Here is a 23,002-nt window from a genome sequence, read left to right as displayed (position 1 = left end):
TATTAGAAATAGTAGAGCCTCATTCTTGGATTGTTTCACATTGTGTTAATTTATTAAAAATAAATAAATAAATAAAAATAATAATGGTACCAATCTTGGCAATTTCTCAATGCTTAGTGATCCACATCTAACTTGCTCAATTCTGATATCCACTTACATGCCATCAGTTTCTGGCAGCCACTTGCTCTGCTTAGTTGCTAACTTCCAGCAAGCTATTATTCACACATTAAAGGGAGAATGTAAAGTGAAGTTACTGCAGACTGCTAAATCATGGAGATGAAGCACCATATAGCCAGTTTAATATAAAAGCTATGTGTTTTCTGAGAAACATGATAACATTTTAGGATATTCTTGTAATCCTTAAAAGAATATTTGCAATATTTTTCAAAGAAAGGAGACAAGAAATAGTCATTTCTGAAATCTAGTGCCATAACTGCATAGCTACAATACACACTGGCTGCCAATTAAGGATTACAGAATGAGTAAGTTAGTTATGGACTTTGCAATTTTTGGACTACTATCTAAATTATTGTAATGATTAGCCATCAAATTTGAGACTCTACAAATGATTACACTTTCCAACTATTTCTCATATATGATACAAGACTATAATATATTTCATTACATTCATGAAGTTACTGCATGTCTACAGAGAGCAATAAAAACTGATACAAGTTTCCAGACTATATTCCTGTTACTGAGCAGACAATAAAGCTCTATGCTCAACACCTGATGAAGACAAACTCCTTGATAAAGGAAGCAGCCGCATCCATCCCAGCAAGCAATGAGTAATCTGGCATGACACATGTATAGTGTGGCAGGAAGCAGCATCACAAGATATTATTGCAGATGTGACATTTTAGTTCAGCAGATGAAATAAAGTCATAGACCTCTGCCAACAACACAAATGGGGCCTTGTTCTACTCTGAGCACTCAGCACCAAGCTTTCAGCGCAAAACAAATAACTTATAAAGCCAGAAAGAATCTGAAGACAAATCCAATTGCTATTTATGAAATAATTAAATAATATAATGTTTATATTTACTAAATCTGGGCACCATGCTTCCAGCATGCTGTTGTGTCTGTGTTGTGTCATCAGCCAGTTACGTTACATTAGAAGGTAAGGAAAATATGGCACTCTTTAAGCTTGAGTTGGAAGGCAAAAGATGAGTGGTGATTCTCATAAACATATTGCTTTAGCTTGCAGTAGATCTCAAGCAATTTCATTTTTGAAAACAATTAAAATAGACCAGTATGCTGACTGACTTGGTGCTCTTGTGCTGCATCACAGGATACAAAATGGAGACAAAGAAAAGGACACTTGTAATGCAACACTTTTCCAATTTCTGGCATCACAAAACTGATACCTACCACTGCAAAACCATTATTCTTGTAGCAAAACTTGAGCTTTTGTTGGCCTTAATGACAAATCTTCATGAACTGCAGCAAAGTGCACTCCAGTTCAAGAGTTCACAAGTACAGGTAATTCCTGGCAGGTGAAGCTCTTCATTACAGCATCAAAGCAGTCACTTGTCACCATACATTATAGCAAACTTTGTTCAGAGATATCACAAATATGTAATACATAATTTCTCAGTTGTATAATGTAGTAGAGTCCTGAGGTTCCAACTTGTAGAGGAGCTCTTATTAATATAAGGGTGCTGCGGACGGGGACTAAGGCCTTAAAGAAGGAGTGACATGGATGAGCAACAGGTAGCAGAAGCAGAGCAAGAAGAGCTGAAAGAGGGGAGCAAGAAGATGAAACTAAAGGAAGAGAACAAAGGGAATTGTCACCTGGATCGGGTAGCCTTTCTTCTTCAATTTCTAGATACCCATCCACACAGCAGTGAGGAGCAACACAGAGAAGCAGAGAGTGAGTCACAATCACAGCAATCACCATCCACATTCAAAATATAACATAACTTCAGAGAACATATAGTCAAAGGAAAATTATGGAATTATATATATATATATATATATATATATATATATATATATATATATATATATATATATATATATATATATATATATATATATATATATATATATATATATATATATATATATATATATATATACTGAAATAGGAATGAAAAGAAGAATAATACATGACATCTTTATGTAAGCTCTCCTAAGTCCTGGTCATGCATACAGTCCTCAGTCATGACATCCATTTGTCTCTCCCTCTCAAACACTTGTATCCTACCTCCTCTCTATATTTTGAACTTTTTTCCTCCTTAATTTGCCATTTCTCATTTGATAAAACCTATGTAAAAGTGAATGTTTTACTTTTAACCTGGTTCTTTCCATGTCCAAATCACCTGAACATAGTTTACTCCAGACCTTTAATACTATACTGTTCACACCTTATGCTTTTCTGCACTATCTGTATCTGTCATGAAGCTACGTAATACAGTACTTCTGTCACAAGTAGTTTCAAGAAGCAATCCAATCACCTTAGCCTGAATCCTCCTCTATTTTGCCTCATTCTACACAAGTACTGTACATACTTCCATGTAGAGCTTTATTTGTTTATTTATATCCTCTCTCTTAAATAAAAAAATTATAAAGCTTCTTCAACTTTACTGTTTCATTTATTTGGACTTGTTATGATTTGGAATGCCTTGTGATATGTCCTAATAATCTAAGATGTGTGTGAACAAATAACAAATCCACAATACAAATAAAATAAAAAGATAAGAAATTAAGAGTAAGTAAAAATGAATAAATAAAGGAAAATCCTTATAGGCTCATTATGCAGCCATGTCAATGCTAGGCAGGAATGCATCAATTACTAATTTTAGTTTTCTTTTCAGAAACATGAGGTGAACTGCTAACCTGTTTCCTGCTTAGCACATGTGTTGTGTCAAAAGCTGTGGATGCTTTCATTATACGTTCATGAGGAAAAAAGAAGCTGATACATTAGTTGGAACTATTTTGAAACACTGGAAAACAAGTGAAAAGAGCAACACATGACAGGGCTGGGAATTGACTAAAAATGTTGGTTGCACTTATCCTCCATACAAAACATTGAAAGGATCATGGGAAAGAAGAGTTGTCTTACCTCAAGAGGAGGAAAGTCACCAACAACATCTGGTGATTCAGTACGTTTGGTATCCTCCGTTGGAATGCCTGCAGGAAAACATAATAAATGATCACAAATACTCAACAATGTGACATTAAATTTAAAATCTCATCTGGCGCTGGTCAGACTTCAGCTAGACTATGCTGTGCAGTTCTGGTTCTCAAGTTATAGGAAGGATATAGGTGTAATAGAATCAGTATAAAAGAGAATGACAAAAAGGATACAAGGAATATGCAGTTTCATAAAATACTTTCTGGAGTTATTTGAAAAGTCATTTATAATTTCTTTCACCAATGAGCTGAAATCATGAGTTCTATTCTTCTAAGATGGCACACCATATGCAAGTAGTGATTCCATGAAAGTAAAATAAGATTCTAATTCTTAAAAAGGGTTAGTCTGTTAGATACTCACAAATCAAATCTTTAAATTCAAGTATCTATGATTAATAAGACTGAGACAAAAATAATGTTATTCATGAAACACTGCATTACTTCATCATAAGTTACTAAGTGTTAGTCTTCAATGGGGTTGACTAGAAAATCACTAGAAGAGCTGCAACTAATTATGCAATTTCTGTAATTTCAACCACAAGTGTAATTCCACACTGTAACAACCACAACCACTCAGGTAATAATCATTATTACTACCAACCATCCAGGTAGTCTTGAACCTCATACTCCAATATCCCTTCATACAGAGCTATTTCTTCTTCACCAGAACCTTCTCTACCAGAACCATCTTCCTCAGGATATTTTCCTGAACCTTCACCTGAGCTTTCCTCAGTTATTACTGGGAACAAGATGAGACCATAGAGTGATCAAAGTAGCATAAAAATAAATTCTGTTTACCCAAATCCATGTAGTTTTTTTACATAATTCCAATAAAAAAATACAATGATGAAGGTCAATAGAAATAAGGCTTTATACTCTATAAGAAAAAGAAAATAGATATAGTGATTAAAACCCAAGAAACTGCTGACTACATGAGACAGCCAATCTTTCATCATGAGCAGTTATAAAGACTTCAATATTGAATTGTGTCAACTTACCAGCCTCATCAGGAAACATTTCTTGGTATTCACCAAAAGTGCTCTGATGGTTGATGGGTCCCTTGGAGTAAGTGACTTCATCAGTTGGTGCTGCATTAGGGTCCCACTGGCCTTGAGCATAGGCCCAGGCTTCATTGGGATCCCAAAGAGTATACAGCTGTGTTTTCACAAGTACCCAAAATACATTACCCATCATCCAATTGGCAAACCACTTCAGTGTCTGAATAGGCTGTGGATGGAATAACATGAGTTAATAATTAAAATATATACCCCAACAAATACAAAAAACTCAAATAAATCACAAGTTGGAATAATGACCTCTTTGCATGTTAGCAGTGACAGCAACTATGTTTCACTCACTGTGGTCAGAATGGAAGCCATGCTGTTCTTTTCTTGTGTGTCGAGACATACTGCTTGGTAATCAAATACCTGGATTTTCTTGTACACTTCACTTTGGACCAATGATTCCATGATTGTACCTTCAAGGGTGCCAAAGAACTTGCCAGTGTCATCCTCATTTTCAGAGGCAATAATGAAACCATTGTCATCTAGTAGGTAGCAATTCAATGATGTGCTCTCACATGTTTTAGCTTTCTTGCAGCTTGAGTCCCGACTGGGATAGGAGGGGCACTGAGAATGGGTGAGGTAAGGTTGTAAGATATTAGCTGATACCAAATAGTTGACTTGCAGCTGTTCACTTTTATTACAAGACAAGTATATAATCTATCAATCTGTTGCAGTACAGCTGTAAACATACATTTCTAGGTATGAGATTGTTTATTCAATAATGAATGTTAGCTACTAGCACTTAAATAATGCTTAATTTTACAAAAGCATATTACAATCTATCAGGTTTTTTCTTCTATTCTGAGCTGAAAAATCAAATACTTCATTTTAGCATGAGAGTTCTTTGAGATTTTTAAAAAATATGCCAAATTAGCTTTTGAGGAGTCCTTGGACTCCTCTTCTGAGACCCTGCAAAATTTGGACTGATTGTTTACATATATTTAGTATATATAATGACATTTTTAAAAATCTCACACAATTTCAAGTTAAACATATCAACATTTCTGAATCCTACATAAGAACAATAAGCATCTAATTATTGAGGGTAAACTGCCAGGCCTGTGGAGGCTTACCGGTGGATGCATGGACTGGGTGAGAGAGAATGCCAGTGCATTAAGTACTGTGTTTGACCTCCTCCCAGGTATTGCAAAATTTTTGTAGTATTTAATGAATAATTTATGAGCGAGATATCAACAAGTAACATGCAAAATCACACTAACTTACCTTGTAAGTTTCATTTTTGAAGAAATCTACAAATTTCCTGTGTTTGATGGTGACACCCACAACAGCAGCAGGAGCCATTCTGTATTCATTTTCTTCAACAAAGATGGCACGTGTAGCTGTTACCAGAACCTCATCTGGGTCACGAGTTGCTGTAGAGATCATACTACAATTATTATCTCTCAACTGAAAGATGAAATACTATCTATCAATCTATCTATTTCTCTGATGCCTCACACCTTAAAGAGAATTCTGCAAAGGAGATGGCCATGGCAGAAGAGGTTCTATCTCTTCCTGTGCAGACATTAATCTGTTCTTGCTTCTTCACTCCACATACCTCTCTCAAATAATTAATTACCAAAGTATGCACTCTACATTGTTGTGCCTTATTCCACATCCAGGTCTCTGATCCATATGTCATTGATGGCATTAGACATATCCATATACTAACCAGCATCAAATGGAACTGAGTAAACGTAGGCATCTTGATCTTCTTTGTAGTAATCCACTGCCCGCTTGTACCACACTTCATCAATAGCACGATTGTGCACCTTCATGAAGTGCCTAAGACAAGATAGAATGAAAAAATGCAACAAGTAATTACAACATAATCATGAAAATTAATTTCTAGTATACCATGACATGACAAATACCTTCCTGCAAGCATGATAGATAGGAAAGTTCACTGATGTGCCATGGTTATGATGCCAATTCCCAAGTCATCTCTTTGGTACTTGGCTTACTACTTGATAAATATAGGGAAAAAAATTGTGCTGCTTACCGTTCTTTGGAGTTGCCATTACTAGAAGAAGACTCTGATGGATTGTCTATCCATCGAGTCAGTCCACTACGAGTAGCCACAAAGGCAGTGGTGATGCCAAAGTTCTGACTGCCCATGCTGTAATGAAATCAGGCATTACTACTAGTACAGGACTACCAACCAACCAAGGACTTTATCATGTCCAAGATTGGAGAGCAAACTTGTCTTCTTATGAATACCATTTGCCTTTAATACAGTAATTAAGCATATAATATCCATGATATGGTGATTCTAATCATAAGAGTAGCACATACACACTCTCTCTACCCACTGTTCAACACACATATTATTACTTCACAATTCCAAAGACAGGTAAGCATATGGGCATATAAAAATATTAGTATCATATAATTGTAGTCCTCCAGGAAAGCTGCAATGGTTAGAAGTGTTAGTATAACAGTAATCCTATGTACAACTTCAGAAATAATTAAATGAACTCTAAATATACCAAAAAAAAGTTTTCGTTGTTATATTGATGAATTACCAGTTCAGCAAAATATTCTCACTAATGCAACTAAATCAACTGTAGTATAAAAAAAAAAAAAAAAAAAAAAGTAGAGGATAAATACATACCAATCCTATTAATGATAGTACTTTGCTACTATGTTATCTATCAGATGATCTACGTATTATACTATTTTTAACATACTCACATTTTAATTCACGAAACATCTGTAGTATAATAATTAACAACAAATGATTACAAAATAATTTCAATAAAAACAAAATGGTGAGACATATCTACCTACACACTAAAAGCTTGCACAATCCTTCCCTTCCTTCATTATTTTATTGCATTTTTTTGTTCTCCATTTCTTTCATCTTACTGTCTCATCCTGCTTCCAAGCCACAACAACAGTATCTTTAAATACCCTTACATCTACATATGCATAATACATATATAGTATCAACATAAATATAAGAGTTAGATACAGTATATCATTTACTATTTGTAAAGCTGAATCATCTACATATGCATAATATTATATAGTATCAACATAAACATAAGAATTAGATATATTATTTACTCTTTGTAAAGCTGAATCTTGTTTTTCAATTTAACTTACTCTAGCTTTTGAAATAAGTCAATCTGCATATCATAAATCACCACATCATGGATTTTTACATCTTGAACTTCTTTATTACCACACTTAAATTTAAACACTACAAGTTATGTTATTATATTGATGTTTAGTTACACAAGACATCTTATGTGAATGAAGCTTAGACCTGTATCCTTTTGAGGTATTCATAAACCAATCATCAATATGGTAATTTTGAATAATTTTGAAAACACTTCTCTCTGCATAGGGTTCTGATTTTTACTTTGCTGGGAATGCACTGCATGATACCACAACACATTAAGATATCATTGTTATCAATGTTCTATTGACTGGGTATGTACCCAAAAAGGGAGAACTTACTTTAATTCTAGACATCTATTAGGTGATTAGGTGTGGTAAGTAAAATGTATGGTAAAAAACTGATAAAGACAATCAGATGAAGTACAGTTGGCATAATATCTGATGTACAAATGGCTCCCAACTTGATGAAGCAGCCTTCCTTTTCTACCTATATATGAAGGTGTAAGTGTATGTGCATAACATGAAAAATAATATTACTGTACTCCATGTGTCACAAAATGTGAGTAAAAAAAGTTATATGAAAGGCAAACCATCCTGTATTTTTACTCCAACTGCAGGCCAAACCGTGTCATCTTGTTTCATCTAATCTTTCATGGAGATGTCAGCTCATTATACAGATAAATGCATAAAACAATGTAAATGTACAGAAATGAAAAGTCTCCTCCTGAAATACTGTACCTTAAAAGCATTATGTAAATCGCCACAGGACTGGTTGTGAGGAAATTACAAAGTTAGTGTGGGGGAACACAAAGCAAAGCATACTTATTAGAGGAGTCAAAAGACAACAACTATCTCAAGGAGAGAGAGAGAGAGAGAGAGAGAGAGAGAGAGAGAGAGAGAGAGAGAGAGAGAGAGAGAGAGAGAGAGAGAGAGAGAGAGAGAGAGAGAGAGAGAGAGAGAGAGAGAGAGAGAGAGAGAGAGAGAGAGAGAGAGAGAGAGAGAGAGAGAGAGAGAGAGAGAGTGGAAATAGATTTAGATTATCCTCGGTGCATGTCTAAGAAAAATGTATTAGTGATTTATCCGTTTTAAACAACAATTAAAGTCCAAACTTCACCACACCACAACAATCACAGCCATTGATGATTTCAAAATATTTGCAGGAAATTTCTCCAAGATAATCTGTGAGTTACAAAGATCTTACCTTATAGTCAAACTATGTATCTTGTGATACTATTTTTTTCCATTAATGGATGTACATATTGTGAAAATTAACTTGGCTTTTAATATCAAGAAGGAATTGTATAATTAAATTCATTTTCCAGTTATTTTATTTTTTTTGTGTGTGTATGTTATTCCTGAAGTTTGGCCCTGCTCAGAAAAAGAAACATGTGCATCTTTGCTGTGAACACCAGTGACTATTCTAAACAGGCAGTGCAGTCAAATAAAAACACTGACATATGAGTGATGGCTTAGTGGTTACACAGATACAGATCCAGGAAAATGTGGAGCTCCACATTATATATATTCCATCAACTGCTTTAGATTTTCACTCACACACACACACACACACAGTGGCCAGTCAAAGCATGAGTCCATCTTCAACAGGGGCAACAATGCAAGGTAGATTGGTAATGTTGGAGAAGAGATTTGAGGAGTTGGTGAAGGAATTAAAAGTTCAGAGGAGTGAGGAGGAGCAGGATAGAGAATTCCGCAAGGCTTTGAAGGAAAGAGTTAAGAGACTGGAGGAAAATGAAAAACGATTGGTGGATGAGAATGCACACTTGAGAGTGGAGGTTGAAAAATACAAGAGATGGTTGGAGGAGAAAATGGAGAGTAGTAAAGGAGAAAGATGACTTTAAGGAAATGATTAGTGAGCAGAATGAAAGGTTTGAAAGGGAATGGGAACTGAAGAAAACACAATGGACTGAGTCGAGGAAGCAGAGATGGTTGGATTACAAGAAATAATTAAAGATCAGTTGAAGGAAGACAAAAAAGAAAGGTCCAAGGAACTGGTTAATGTAATGAAGAATAAGGAAACATTGATAAGGGAAATAGCAGAAAAGAAGAAGAGTGTGTTAATATTTGGGATGAAAGAACAAAATATAACATATAAGCCTAAGAGAATTAAGGAAGAATTAAAAATGGTAAGAGATCTGTTCAAAAATCTAAATGATGATGAAAAAAAAAGACCTACAAGAAGAAGTGGAAGAGATCCATAGACTGGGAGGGAGTGAGCAGACCGATTAAAGTAGTACTGAAGTCACAACAATCTGCGGAGGATATCCTATATAGAACATCAAAGTTAAGAGAGATAGAAGGTTGTAAAGAGGTGTTTGTGAGAAAGAATAGAAATGAGGAAGAGAGAAGAAGATATAAGGAATTGGTGGAAGAGGTGAGAAGGAAAAATGATGAGCGGTCTGAGGAGAAAAGAGAAAAGTTTTTTTGGAGAGTTATAGGAGAGAGAGTCAGAAAGTGGTATGTGGAAAGAAGGAATACGGAGAAACCCCTAGAGGGAGCAGTGGGTGGATCGTAATGTATACTAATATAGATGGGATACTGTCAAGTATATTGGAATTGCAAGACTATATGATGGTGGAGAAGCCTGATATAGTGTGTTTGACTGAGACAAAATTGCATGAAAAAACAAAGATAAATTTGGATAATAAATATAATATATGGAGAAAGGATAGAGAGTAAAGGTGGAGGAGGAGTTATGATTATGACGAAGAAATAAATAAATGTGGATAAGGTTTGGTATGGGAAGAACAACGCAGAAGTGATAAGCATAAGGATAAAAAGTGATGGAAAAGAATTAATAATCATGGTGACCTATGTACCTCCTAAAACAAATTCTTGGACATTAAGGAATACGACAATATGATCAAGGATACTTTACAGAGTTTGGAAAGTGTATTATCTGGAAAAAGAAAGGTGATACTAGTAGGAGATTTTAATTGTAAGGAGGTGGATTGGGAAAATCTAGTAAGTGGTGTTGGAGAGGAAGCATGGGGAGAGAGATTTCTTAATCTAATGATGGAAAATATGATGGAACAGAGGGTGAAGGAAAATACTAGATATAGAGGAGATGATGAACCGGCTAGACTGGATTTGGTGTTAACAAGAGAAGTGTACCTATGTGGAGATATACAATACAAATGTCCTTTGGGAAAGAGTGATCATGTGGTTATGGAAATGCAGATAGCAACAACACAGCGAAGGAAGACGAGACATACAGGAGTGGTAGATTGAATTATAGAAAGATGGACACAGAAAGTTTGAAAAATTATTTCAGAAAATTAGATTGGGAGGAGATGTTACAAATCAGAGAAGTGCAAAAGAAATATGAGATTTTTATGAAATATTATAAAGAAGGAGTTATGAAATTTGTACCAAAGTATAAACCGAGAGAGGAAGGAAGAAAGGATTGGTTTAATGCAACTTGTGTTAAGGCTAAGGAAAAGAGAGATGTGGCTTGGAAAAGATGGAAAAGAGCAGGAATATACTAAATAAGGAGAATTATAGAGTGGCGAGAAATGAGTATGTGAGGGTAAGGAGGAGGAAGAAAGAAAATTTGAAAAAGATATTGTAGACAAGAGTAAGGAACATCCAAAATTGTTTTACAGGTTCATAAATGGTAAACTTAAAAGAGAGAGTCCATTGAAAGATTAAAAGGAGAGCAAGGGATAGTAGATGACCCTAAGAATATAGCGGAATTGCTAAATAATAGGTTTCAGCAAGTATTTACTGAAGAAACAATGTTTGTAAAGCCTCAGAATGTACAAGGAAATGTGCACATGGATGACATTAAGATACCTAAAAGGAGTTATATAAAATGTTGGAGGAACTTAAAGATGATAAAGCGATGGGACCAGATGAAGTTTCAGGAAAATTATTGAAGGAGTGTAGAGAAGAATTGATTGATCCATTATATGATATTATAAGGTGTTCATTAGAAACAGGGAAGTACCAGTAGAGTGGAAGAGAGCTGAAGTGGTGCCCATTTATAAGGGAGGCAGTAAGGAAGAGCCTCTTAACTATAGACCTGTGTCTCTAACAAGTGTGGTCGGTAAGATTTGTGAGAGGGTGATAAAGAAATATTGGATACGGTTCCTGGAGGATCATAAGTTATTATCGGATCATCAATTTGGCTTCAGGAAAGGGAGGTCATGTGTAACAAATCTACTGAGCTTTTATTCAAGAGTGGTTGACAAAATACAAGAGAGAGAGGGATGGATGGACTGTGTATATTTGGATTTAAAGAAAGCTTTTGACAAGGTACCTCACATGAGACTGTTATGGAAATTAGAGATTTATGGAGGACTGAAAGGAAAAGTGTTAAAGTGGATGGAAAACTACTTGAGATGGAGGAGATGAGAACGGTAATAAGGGATGCAAAGTCGGACTGGTTGGTGGTGGAGAGTGGAGTCCCACAAGGCTCAGTGCTGGCACCAATACTTTTCCTTGTATATATTAATGACATGCCAGAGGAGTAAACAGTTATATTAATTTGTTTGCGGATGATGCGAAGTTGTGTAGGTGTGTGAAGAGTGAAGAAGATTGTGAAATTTTACAGGCAGATCTGGATAAGATTTGGGAGTGGAGCAAGAGGTGGCAAATGGAATTTAATCTGAGCAAAAGTCATGTGATGGAGATGGGGAAGAGTGGAAGACGGCCAAGAGGGTCATATAAGATGGGTGAAGAAGTAGTGTTGAAAAAGGTGGAAAAGGAAAAGGATTTGGGAGTGATAATACAAGACCATGGGCAGTTTGAGGCTCATATTGATAAGATGTTTGGAGAAACGTATAATTTGATAAAAATATTGGATTAGCCTTCCATTATATGGATAAAGATATGATGAAGAAATTAATTAGTACGGTAATTAGACCAAGATTGGAATATGCTGGAGTGGTTTGGTCCCCTTATAAAAAGAAGCATATAAGGAAGTTGGAGAGATTGCAGAGAATGGCAACAAAAATGGTTCCGGAATTGGCAGAAATGACCTATGAGGAGAGATTAAAAGAAATGAATTTGCTTACCTTGGAACAAAGAAGAGAAAGAGGAGATTTAATACAGGTTTATAAACTGTTGAACGGACTGGATGAAGTGGATAATGAGCAAATGATGTTGAGAGAGGAAAACTTAAATAGAACTACAAGATCGCATAGTAAAAAGATAGCCAAGGGAATATGCTTGAAGGATGTGAAGAAATATAGTTTCCCACAAAGATGTGTGGAGGTGTGGAATGGTTTGAGTGAGGAGGTGGTGTCAGCGAGGAGTGTGCATAGTTTTAAAGGAAAGTTGGATGTGTGTAGATATGGAGACGGGCCACACGAGTATGATACCCAGGCCCTGTAAAATTACAACTAGGTGAATACACACACACACACACACACACACACACACACACACACACACACACACACACACACACACATATATATATATATATATATATATATATATATATATATATATATATATATATATATATATATATATATATATATATATATATATATATATATATATATATATATATATATATATATATATATATATATATATATATATATATATATATATATATATATATATATATATATATATATATATATATATATATATATATATATATATATATATATATATATATATATATATATATATATATATATATATATATATATATATATATATATATATATAAACTGAAAATGGCTAATACCTAATTAACAAACCTTAGTGGAAAATGATCAATTATTATAGTTTCCTCAAAAAGAATAAAATAACGAGGAATGTAAAGGTCATATGCATCAGTTTACAATGTGACATGGTGACTCTAGGTATCTATCTATATATATTCATAAGCAACATATTTTTCATTGCTGTGTGTCTTGAGCTCAACTATCTTAATAGACCTCTTTCAGTCCGCTCTAGCACTTATTATTACTATTACTTATATCACCCTATTCATCACTGACATCTTTGCAGTTGAAGCAAGGGGCAAAGCCTATATTTTCACTAGTTTATGCCTTCAAGTAGTTAGCAACTAATACTTCTCAGCCACACTTCCCTGGGATCTGTTGTAACCAATACATCCAATATCCCATGGTGCTAACATGTCATAAAACATCATCACAGAAGCTACTGTAACCGATACTTACTTTTTGTCTTTAATCTTATCTTCAATTTTAACTTCCCGGGAATATACATTAGTAGCTCGGGCATCAAAGAGAAGTGACTGTACCAGATCCTTGTCACCTGTAATAGAGATACAAGAATCCTTACTGCTCATGCTCAACTTGTATTTTAAACAACTAAGTGAAATAGCCAGGTAGGTGTAACAGATTACTGGTAGACTACACATATTTTCATTAGGTGCTATTTGTCTATCAATCTGAGCAAAATTTGAGTGGGAAGTACTTACAATAATAATTATCTTTTCTTTCATCACTCCCCATGGAAGGCTTCCAGCGCTTATCTGCAAAGTGGATCAGAAAACAAATGTTATATTGAAATTCCTCTTTTCATTTATATAAGAGGGATACCAACCAAGGGTAACAAAAGTGAATAAAAGTAAGAAGGAAAAAAAAAAAAAAAAAAAAAAAAAAAAAAAGAGATACTGAGGTTCCAGTCCTCCTAATGCCATTTGTGAACAATTTAAATGGAACTTAACTGATTGTACCTATTATTAGAACTTTCCTGTATATATGTGTATACAATGCATACAAACTCAGACAAAGAGTGAGAGAACAATGATGGTACTCACGCTGAGCCTGATTCATGATGGGGTCTGGTGGAGGGCGAGTACGAGTGGAACGCCACTTCCAGTTGGGTTTTTGGGCACGGGAGAGGAATTCTTTTATCAAGGCTTCTGGACTCTGATCCTCCTGATGCTGGTCATACTTGTATTCACAGTAAACCCTGAAAAAGAGAGATACAAAAGTGAGTGGAGAGTTAAAGCAGGAGACACTATTCTCTTATTTCATAAAGACTTTTGAACAAAACTTTCCAGAAAGAAATTTAACTTGATGAAGTAGGGAGTGAAATAGTCAAGGTCAGCTAAACTCCACATCAGTAATTATGATTATTAAGGAAATTTCATTTAATGCATTGAAAATTAATTTGTTACTTGATCTGAACACACTTACCAGTCAGGATGCAGACTCCAGTTCCCAGTAGAGAAGTGATCCATAACTGAAAAAATAGTAATATTAATATATAGAAATAAATAAATGAAGGGCAGCAACAACTAAAATATATTTAATGAAACAAAAATCTCTTAATGTTTGAGCGCTGTTCTGGTAATAGTAATATCTCCCCTAAAAGAGAAAATTAATCACTGCATGCTCACCATCACCAGCTCTTCGATCCTGAATTTCACGAGTCAATTCAATCTGCCCGTGCACCTTGTACTTGCCATACCCATCAGGCATGGCAATACCCAAACTGAAGGGCGTTCCACTGATCTTCTGAGCAAAGTACTTCTGCGTCCTCTGAACCACACGTTTCTGTGGAAGGCAATACAGGAGATAAGGGCAGGATGAGAAACAAGAAGGAAATCAAGATAGAGTAGTTGAGGAATAAAAAGCATATTACTATCAGAATCTAACATGGATTTTGGAAGTTAAGATGTTCTTTAACTCACCATATCATCCAAATGGATCTTGACATTCATCATTCTTTCTGCTGGGTTCTGTTCCACCAGTTCTTTGCGGAGCTGCAAATGTAAAAACAAAATTAGCATGTTATTCTATGATAATTATCAATAAATTAAACCTTCCTTCAACTAAATGGTGATCCTTTGTTTGCCTCTTCCTTCAGTTGCCATCTTGAAGAAAAATGTATAAGCAATTAAATAAAGTATGATAAAGGCCAGAAATGTAAATTTCTGGTTAATCACTCCCTAAAACAATGCACACAGAATCGTTAGTAAGATTAGTATGCACTAATGAAACCTAATAACTCATTCTCCTTTAACATAAAACCCCTGGGTAAGACCTACTTGAAATTGCAACTATAAAGAATTCTATATGATATTACATCTCACAAACTCTGAGCATCAACTTTGTAGGAGATGTACTGCAATTTTGCAAGGGTCAAAGCCATACATTTATAAAATTCACACAATTAGGTAACTAGAAAGAGGCACAATCAACATGAAACCTAAGACAATGCATAGAAGTGTTACAATGTTTAATACCATAATGAAAGGTTGGAAGTCCTATCACTGAAGAGGGAAGCCACTGCTTAGTCCAGAGTACAGTATAGCTAAGGGATAACCTCTTCTCTTTCAAGCACAAAGCAGGCTTCTACAGGAGAAAATTACAAAGTACAAAGCTAAAGCTGTCTCTGAGGCCTTGTGTTGATTTTTTCAGGGGCTAAACACACCAAGGCCCTCAAATACCTTGCTATAATAATCTCTCCATCCAGCCATCTGGTTGATCCACCATGAAAAGGAGGAAATTAGTTCATAAAACTTTAACATAAATGAAAAAGTTTAAAGTTTGTGATGTGAACCTAACTCAAAATTTTTTCACATCTGTTATACCGAAGGATGAGAACAGAAGTAAACATAAGTGTGAAAAAAAGGCAAAAGTAAAAACTGAGTGCTTAAATAAGCTAGAAAAGAGTGGTTGAACATGAAATGGAGCGATAGCCAAACCTTTTGCGAATGCTTCCACAGGGAGAGGTGACAAAAAAAGATAGAAAGATAGACTGCTATGTATTGAAAAAGATGATTTATTGTTTTGCTCTGAAAAGAATGCATAAGATAGTGATAGCAGTAACATTAGGAGTAGCAATACCAAGAGGAAGAGGAGGAGGACTTACCTCAAGAAGCTCACTGTCGTTGGCACGAGCTTCATTTTCATAGTCAGTCAATTCCACTTCAGCAAAGTCAACACTGTTGTAGTTTGGCTTCAGGATATCTTGAAACTGAGGGAAATAAGGGGAACCAGATAAGCCATTAGTAGGTAACATGGAGAGGGGAAAAAAAAAAAAAAAAAAAAAAAAAAAAAAAAAGGAAGGAAGGATAAAAGAATGAAAGTGAACAAAGGAGAAAAAAAAACTTGACTATTAAGGAAATTGTCAATAAAAGAATGAAGTAATAACTGATGAACTAATGTGTGTGGGGAAAAAATAAACAAAATATTTCATGTGTCAGCTTCACATGGATTGCATGGTGACAATGATAACACAAGATATACATGATATTAGGACAATCTGATGGGAAGTATGACAACAGTATCAGTGGCAAAATTAATGTTATAATACTTTGCACACTTTAGTAGTGATGATACAAATTGTTGTTAATCAAACAACTTAACAAAGCTTCATCTCTCATTTTCTGCAACTCTTTAAAGAAAAAACTATCTACAATGTTACATTCAGACAAATGTAATTCATGTGAGATAATAGCATAGTGGTGTGACCAAAACGTAATTAAAGTGCCTCAATATACACTGATTATTCATGCAATATCAATTATATAGTCAAATATTCACAAGATGTTAGTTAATGCATCTTTGCATTCTCTGATACTTGGTAATGGCTGTAATTGAAGCAAAACCACAAACAAATGTATGTTTCAAATGTTACAGTGCAGTCTTAAGAAATGCACTAAGATACACAAACTGAGACACACTTGGATTTTAGCAGATGTAGCTTTGAGGAGCAATTTTCGGAAATTAATAACTTTTACACTGCAGTCAACAACCTCAGAAGGGAGGATACAAAGATACAGTTCATATTAAAAGAGTTAAAATCTTGAAGTTTCAGTCTTAAAGCTGATACACATTTCTCTACCACATTCTAAGCCATGCTCAGAAAACTGAATGTGGCAGCATCACGCTGGCATTGTTATTATACTGTAAAGACTGTGTGTGTGTGTGTGTGTGTGTGTGTGTGTGTGTGTATTTACCTAATTGTATTTACCTAATTGTAACATACGGGAAAAGAGCTATGCTCGTGTTGTCCCGTCTCCATATCTATTAATGTCCAGCTTTTTCTTAAAATCATGAATATTCCTTGCGTTGACCACTTCCACGTCTAAACTATTCCATGCTTCCACCCTTCTATGAGGAAGCTATATTTTTCACATCTCTCCTATAAGTGGCCATTTTAGTTTTTCCCATGCCCTCTCGACATTCTTCCATTCCACATACACAGATCTTCCCTATCCATTTTTTCCATGCCAATCATCACTCTGTATATTGCTATCAGGTCTCCCCTTTCTCTTCTGTTTTCCAGGGTTGGAAGTTGCATTCTTTTCAGTCTGTCTTCATAAGTCAAATCTCTTAAGTCAGGCACCATTTTCGTTGCAGCCCTCTGTACTTTCTCTAGTTTCCTTATGTGTTTCTTTAAGTTCGAGCCCACTGTATTGTTGCATATTCAAGCCTCGGTCTTATCATTGCAGTAATTATTTTCTTCATCATTTCTTCATCTAGATATACGAACGCCACTCTTATGTTCCTCAATAAGTTCAATACTTCTCCAATTATTTTGTTTATATGTCTCTCTGGCGATAGGTCATTGGTAATTGTCACCCCAAGGTCTTTTTCTTCATGACTGGTTTTATGTCTTCATTTCCTATCTTGTACATACTCCTGATTCTTCTTTCACTCTTGCCAAACTCTATTTTCTTGCATTTTGTCGTGTTGAACTCCATTTGCCATGTACAGCTCCATTTCCATATTCTGTCCAAGTCTTCCTGGAGTAGTTCGCAATCTTTGTCACATCTCACTTTTCGTAACAATTTTGCATCGTCTGCAAATAGGCTCACATAACTGGACACCCCATCCACCATGTCATTTATGTAGACTGCGAACATTACTGGTGCCAACACTGATCCCTGTGGAACTCCACTCTCCACCAATCCCCATTCTGATGGTCTGTCCTTAATTATTGTTCTCATTTCTCTTCCTACCAAAAGTCTTCCATCCATTTTAGTAAACTGCCATGCACTCCTCCTACCATTTCAAGTTTCCAGATCAGTCTCTGGTGTGGTACCTTATCAAAGGCCTTTTTTAAATCCAGATATATTCCATCAGCCCAACCATCTCTTTCCTGTATTACATCTATCACCCTCGAATAGTAACATATCAGGTTTGTCGTGCATGAACGCCCTTTCCTAAAACCAAATTGACACTCACAAAGTATGTCATTTTCTCCAAGAAGTCTGTCCATCTAGTCTTCACCACCCTCTCACACATCTTAGCTACCACACTTGTAAGTGACACTGGTCTATAGTTCAATGGGTCTCTCTTGTTACCTGATTTATAGATTGGGACAATGTTAGCTCTTTTCCAGTCTTGGGGCACTACGCCTTCCCTTAATGAGGCATCAATTACTTCACAAACTTTTTCTGCCAATTGCTCCCTGCATTCTCTTAAAATCCATCCTGATACCCCATCAGGTCACACAGTGTGTGTGTGTGTGTGTGTGTGTGTGTGTGTGTGTGTGTGTGTGTGTGTGTGTGTGTGTATTTACCTAATTGTATTTACCTAATTGTAACATACGGGAAAAGAGCTATGCTCGTGTTGTCCCGTCTCCATATCTATTAATGTCCAGCTTTTTCTTAAAATCATGAATATTCCTTGCGTTGACCACTTCCACGTCTAAACTATTCCATGCTTCCACCCTTCTATGAGGAAGCTATATTTTTCACATCTCTCCTATAAGTGGCCATTTTAGTTTTTCCCATGCCCTCTCGACATTCTTCCATTCCACATACACAGATCTTCCCTATCCATTTTTCCATGCCAATCATCACTCTGTATATTGCTATCAGGTCTCCCTTTCTCTTCTGTTTTCCAGGGTTGGAAGTTGCATTCTTTTCAGTCTGTCTTCATAAGTCAAATCTCTTAAGTCAGGCACCATTTTCGTTGCAGCCCTCTGTACTTTCTCTAGTTTCCTTATGTGTTTCTTTAAGTTCGGAGCCCACTGTATTGTTGCATATTCAAGCCTCGGTCTTATCATTGCAGTAATTATTTTCTTCATCATTTCTTCATCTAGATATACGAACGCCACTCTTATGTTCCTCAATAAGTTCAATACTTCTCCAATTATTTTGTTTATATGTCTCTCTGGCGATAGGTCATTGGTAATTGTCACCCCAAGGTCTTTTTCTTCATGACTGGTTTTATGTCTTCATTTCCTATCTTGTACATACTCCTGATTCTTCTTTCACTCTTGCCAAACTCTATTTTCTTGCATTTTGTCGTGTTGAACTCCATTTGCCATGTACAGCTCCATTTCCATATTCTGTCCAAGTCTTCCTGGAGTAGTTCGCAATCTTTGTCACATCTCACTTTTCGTAACAATTTTGCATCGTCTGCAAATAGGCTCACATAACTGGACACCCCATCCACCATGTCATTTATGTAGACTGCGAACATTACTGGTGCCAACACTGATCCCTGTGGAACTCCACTCTCCACCAATCCCCATTCTGATGGTCTGTCCTTAATTATTGTTCTCATTTCTCTTCCTACCAAAAAATCTTCCATCCATTTTAGTAAACTGCCATGCACTCCTCCTACCATTTCAAGTTTCCAGATCAGTCTCTGGTGTGGTACCTTATCAAAGGCCTTTTTTAAATCCAGATATATTCCATCAGCCCAACCATCTCTTTCCTGTATTACATCTATCACCCTCGAATAGTAACATATCAGGTTTGTCGTGCATGAACGACAAACCTGATATGTTACTATTCGAGGGTGTGTGTGTGTGTGTGTGTGTGTGTGTGTGTGTGTGTGTGTGTGTGTGTGTGTGTGTGTGTGTGTGTGTGTGTGTGTGAGTGTGTGTGTGTGCATGAATGGTTAGAGTTGACACTGTCCATGCAGGGAACTCTGCTGAACCTTTGCTGGCAGGGTTTCTTAATTGAAAATTGTACATATCCTGTATTGCCACAGTACAACTTCCTTATGGTGATGTTTCCCACAATTAGCTTACTGTCAGGCTTATGTGTAATTGCTGACGAGTTTCAAAGCAAAGAAATACTGAATGCTCATGAGAATCCCTATGACAATGACTCAACAGAGCTTTCCTTTCTGGCAACAGGGTTCCAAGATCCTAAAGTGCTATCCAGCATGTGTTTGAGTACTGATTAGATGTACATGGTGCCCTGTCCCCACAAGGGAACAATATGGAGTGTTACCAATATACTTCTAGCTCACGACCTCCTTGGTCTGTACCTCAGCATTTGATTCTCGGTGCTAGGGGGAAAAAGACAGGAAGAAAATGAAGGGTAGCATTTATAAACAGCTGAAATCAACAGCACACAGTTGCCCAAATTGTTTATTCAAGTGGGCACAGCATTAAGTTATGTAATATGAAAACAAAAAATTCTTGAACCAGTGCCTATAGGTAACTATTAGTCAACTCATAATAAACAATGATTAAATTATCTGAAATCTAGACATATAATAGTGTTCACTGTGTTTCTCTGTCTGCTCCTTTCACTATCAGAACACTGAGGCTGAATCTGGATGTAAAACTAACAACATCCAAATCAGAATGAGTGAGAAATCATTCTAAAAGTAATGAGAAGCTATAAAAACTATAATAAAGATCAAGATGCAGAGGATGTATAGCATGCTGTTTTGTTCCCAGAATGTGTCTTTCTTGTTCTAGTACTATACATTTTCTGTGTGCAGCACTAAAGCTGCACAGATTCTGATATCTTCTGCAATTCATTTTATGCAGAACAGCTACATACAGGTGCCTTTTCTATAAAAAAAAAAATCATATATTCTGAATAAAAAGAGAATGCACATACCCAAGTGATAAATGAAATATCAAATGCAAGACCAGAGAAATTAAGAAGGAAATTCAAAGAGCAAAACTTCTATGAACTCACCACTGGCCTCAGGTCTGGATGGTATATGACGTATCCATTTGAATTGACCATGAATGAGTAGCCATTCACTCCAAGCTGTAGGAATACAGAAAAAATAAATTAAACACCTACAAAATCTAGCCGTGTGCAGTTAACCTTGATGTCTGTTCTGTCTGTTCCTTACTTCACAGAGAGGGTGCCCATGACAGTACAACTCTCTGTTAGCTTGGTTCATGCACACCATCCTTGCACACTGCCATTTTTCCCACTTTCTCACATATTTCATGATATAATCTTCCACTACACATAAACATACACACTTACAGTTTACAGTGTATTAAATAAATGAACAGTCAAATGTAAAGTGTCATAATAAAATCATAGAAAATGAAAATTCACCTTGTATGGAGGAACCAATTTTTCAATTTCTCGGATGGGGACATCAGTGCCAGCCACGCCCAGCAGGTTGGCAGTCTTCGTCTGCAAAGACAATGGTGCTAGGGAGGTCTACTACATGTGGTTCAAGAACAGGTTTAAAAGGATCAATCAGAGGAAGAGGTGAGGGGACTCACTTGCTGAGGAAATAATACAGTTTACCTAGGAATAAAAGCCAAAGGTGAAGATGTATACATGCATATAGAGATAAAAAAAAAAAAGTCTCAGTGCAACTTGCTGTCCCTGAGAAAGAAATTCTTAATGCTTGTTTACCATATTACTGAGGATGTCAGATATCAGCATTTGCAGAATTATATCGAAGATGAGAAACAGTGGAGGCATTAGACAAATAAATGGCATTAAGGCAATGTTAAAAAAAAAAAAGGTATATATAAATAAAGAAATGATAACACAACATACTTAAGAAATAAGCTGGAAAGGTTGCAAAAAAAGACAAAAAATTGTATAACAATAATGTAAATGTCATTTCCCTTGCTTGGGGGATGAGCTTGGCACTGCAATTCTGTAATAAGTTCCAACATTCTACATGTAAAGGAAGGATGGCCTAACACCACCGGTAAAAATATATGTGCATGTGAAGGCACTAAAAAGTCTAGTTCTCAAGACTTGTACAATACAAAAATATCTTCAAAAATCTATACAAGAAATCCTCACTGTTGGATCAAACTAAATAACTTGGACGCAAGAAGAGTGCTTTAAATAATAGTGAAAGAAGAAGAAACAAAAACCTATTTCTTTTGAAGTCAGAAGAGGGAGGGATGACAGGCTTGCCTATGAGCGAGCTTGAGCCAGAAAGACTTGGCACCATAACTTGCTCTTCCTCGCTCAAAGATTCGCTTATAGTTAATGAACAGACCAGCGAACACACATTACTGACCACTGATGCTCTACACGACCAAAATCTCAGTAGCAACTTGAATCAGCACTGCCTCACCATGGGGACTGACTACATTACTGTATCCACAACACCGGCTAGGCGAGAAGCAACTAGGAGATCAAAAATATTTCTAGTGGTCTACATCTGACATAGCCTGAATGTATCAGCTAGTAGGTAGAGGCTACAGAAAGTCTAGTGGCTGGTGCTTTGGTGACCAACCAACTTAACACTAAGAACCTGAAGGCCACTCTATTGTAAACTGGTCACATAGTTCAATCCCATAAGAAGTCGGCATTCAAACTTTCCGCTCCAAAAGTTGAAAAAACAATGCCAATCTTGTCAGCAAATTTCACTTTTGCTATGCAACTTCTAGCAGGCTACTTCTTCCTTGCAAATTTCTAGAGATTTCTAGTGGTTGCATATTACAGAGTACTCTATTTTATTCTAGAAACAGACATATCAGTACCTCTCTCTTCCTCAACACCCAAACGGACTCATTGA

General features: G+C 36.0%; 1 protein-coding gene across 26 annotated transcripts in view; it reads right to left on the bottom strand.

Annotated features, from left to right (window-relative positions):
* LOC123503954 (voltage-dependent calcium channel subunit alpha-2/delta-3-like) overlaps positions 1-23,002 on the bottom strand; it is a 190,529-nt gene that overhangs the window by 8,150 nt on the left and 159,377 nt on the right. For 6 of the 26 annotated variants that reach the window (XM_045254080.1, XM_045254083.1, XM_045254081.1 and 3 more), the window contains 21 exons: positions 22,968-23,002; positions 21,568-21,648; positions 21,190-21,264; positions 20,525-20,545; positions 16,161-16,265; positions 15,736-15,765; positions 14,977-15,048; positions 14,683-14,839; positions 14,480-14,525; positions 14,098-14,252; positions 13,756-13,809; positions 13,493-13,589; positions 8,067-8,096; positions 6,205-6,321; positions 5,875-5,987; positions 5,427-5,575; positions 4,497-4,766; positions 4,137-4,365; positions 3,740-3,877; positions 3,068-3,135; positions 1,795-1,824 (listed from right to left, as the gene is read on the bottom strand). The exon at positions 22,968-23,002 is cut by the window's right edge and continues 22 nt beyond it. In XM_045254080.1, the coding sequence (XP_045110015.1) occupies positions 1,795-1,824; positions 3,068-3,135; positions 3,740-3,877; positions 4,137-4,365; positions 4,497-4,766; positions 5,427-5,575; positions 5,875-5,987; positions 6,205-6,321; positions 8,067-8,096; positions 13,493-13,589; positions 13,756-13,809; positions 14,098-14,252; positions 14,480-14,525; positions 14,683-14,839; positions 14,977-15,048; positions 15,736-15,765; positions 16,161-16,265; positions 20,525-20,545; positions 21,190-21,264; positions 21,568-21,648; positions 22,968-23,002 (2,072 nt within the window). The remainder of the gene's footprint in view (positions 1-1,794; positions 1,825-3,067; positions 3,136-3,739; positions 3,878-4,136; positions 4,366-4,496; positions 4,767-5,426; positions 5,576-5,874; positions 5,988-6,204; positions 6,322-8,066; positions 8,097-13,492; positions 13,590-13,755; positions 13,810-14,097; positions 14,253-14,479; positions 14,526-14,682; positions 14,840-14,976; positions 15,049-15,735; positions 15,766-16,160; positions 16,266-20,524; positions 20,546-21,189; positions 21,265-21,567; positions 21,649-22,967) is intronic. The other 20 variants (XM_045254088.1, XM_045254094.1, XM_045254098.1 and 17 more) reach the window with 12 other exon arrangements.

This window comes from Portunus trituberculatus, chromosome 15, assembly GCF_017591435.1.
Source record: "Portunus trituberculatus isolate SZX2019 chromosome 15, ASM1759143v1, whole genome shotgun sequence".
Classification (NCBI taxonomy): domain Eukaryota; kingdom Metazoa; phylum Arthropoda; class Malacostraca; order Decapoda; family Portunidae; genus Portunus; species Portunus trituberculatus.
Note: the sequence above shows the minus strand (reverse complement) of the source record. Positions and strands in the feature narration are given on the sequence as shown.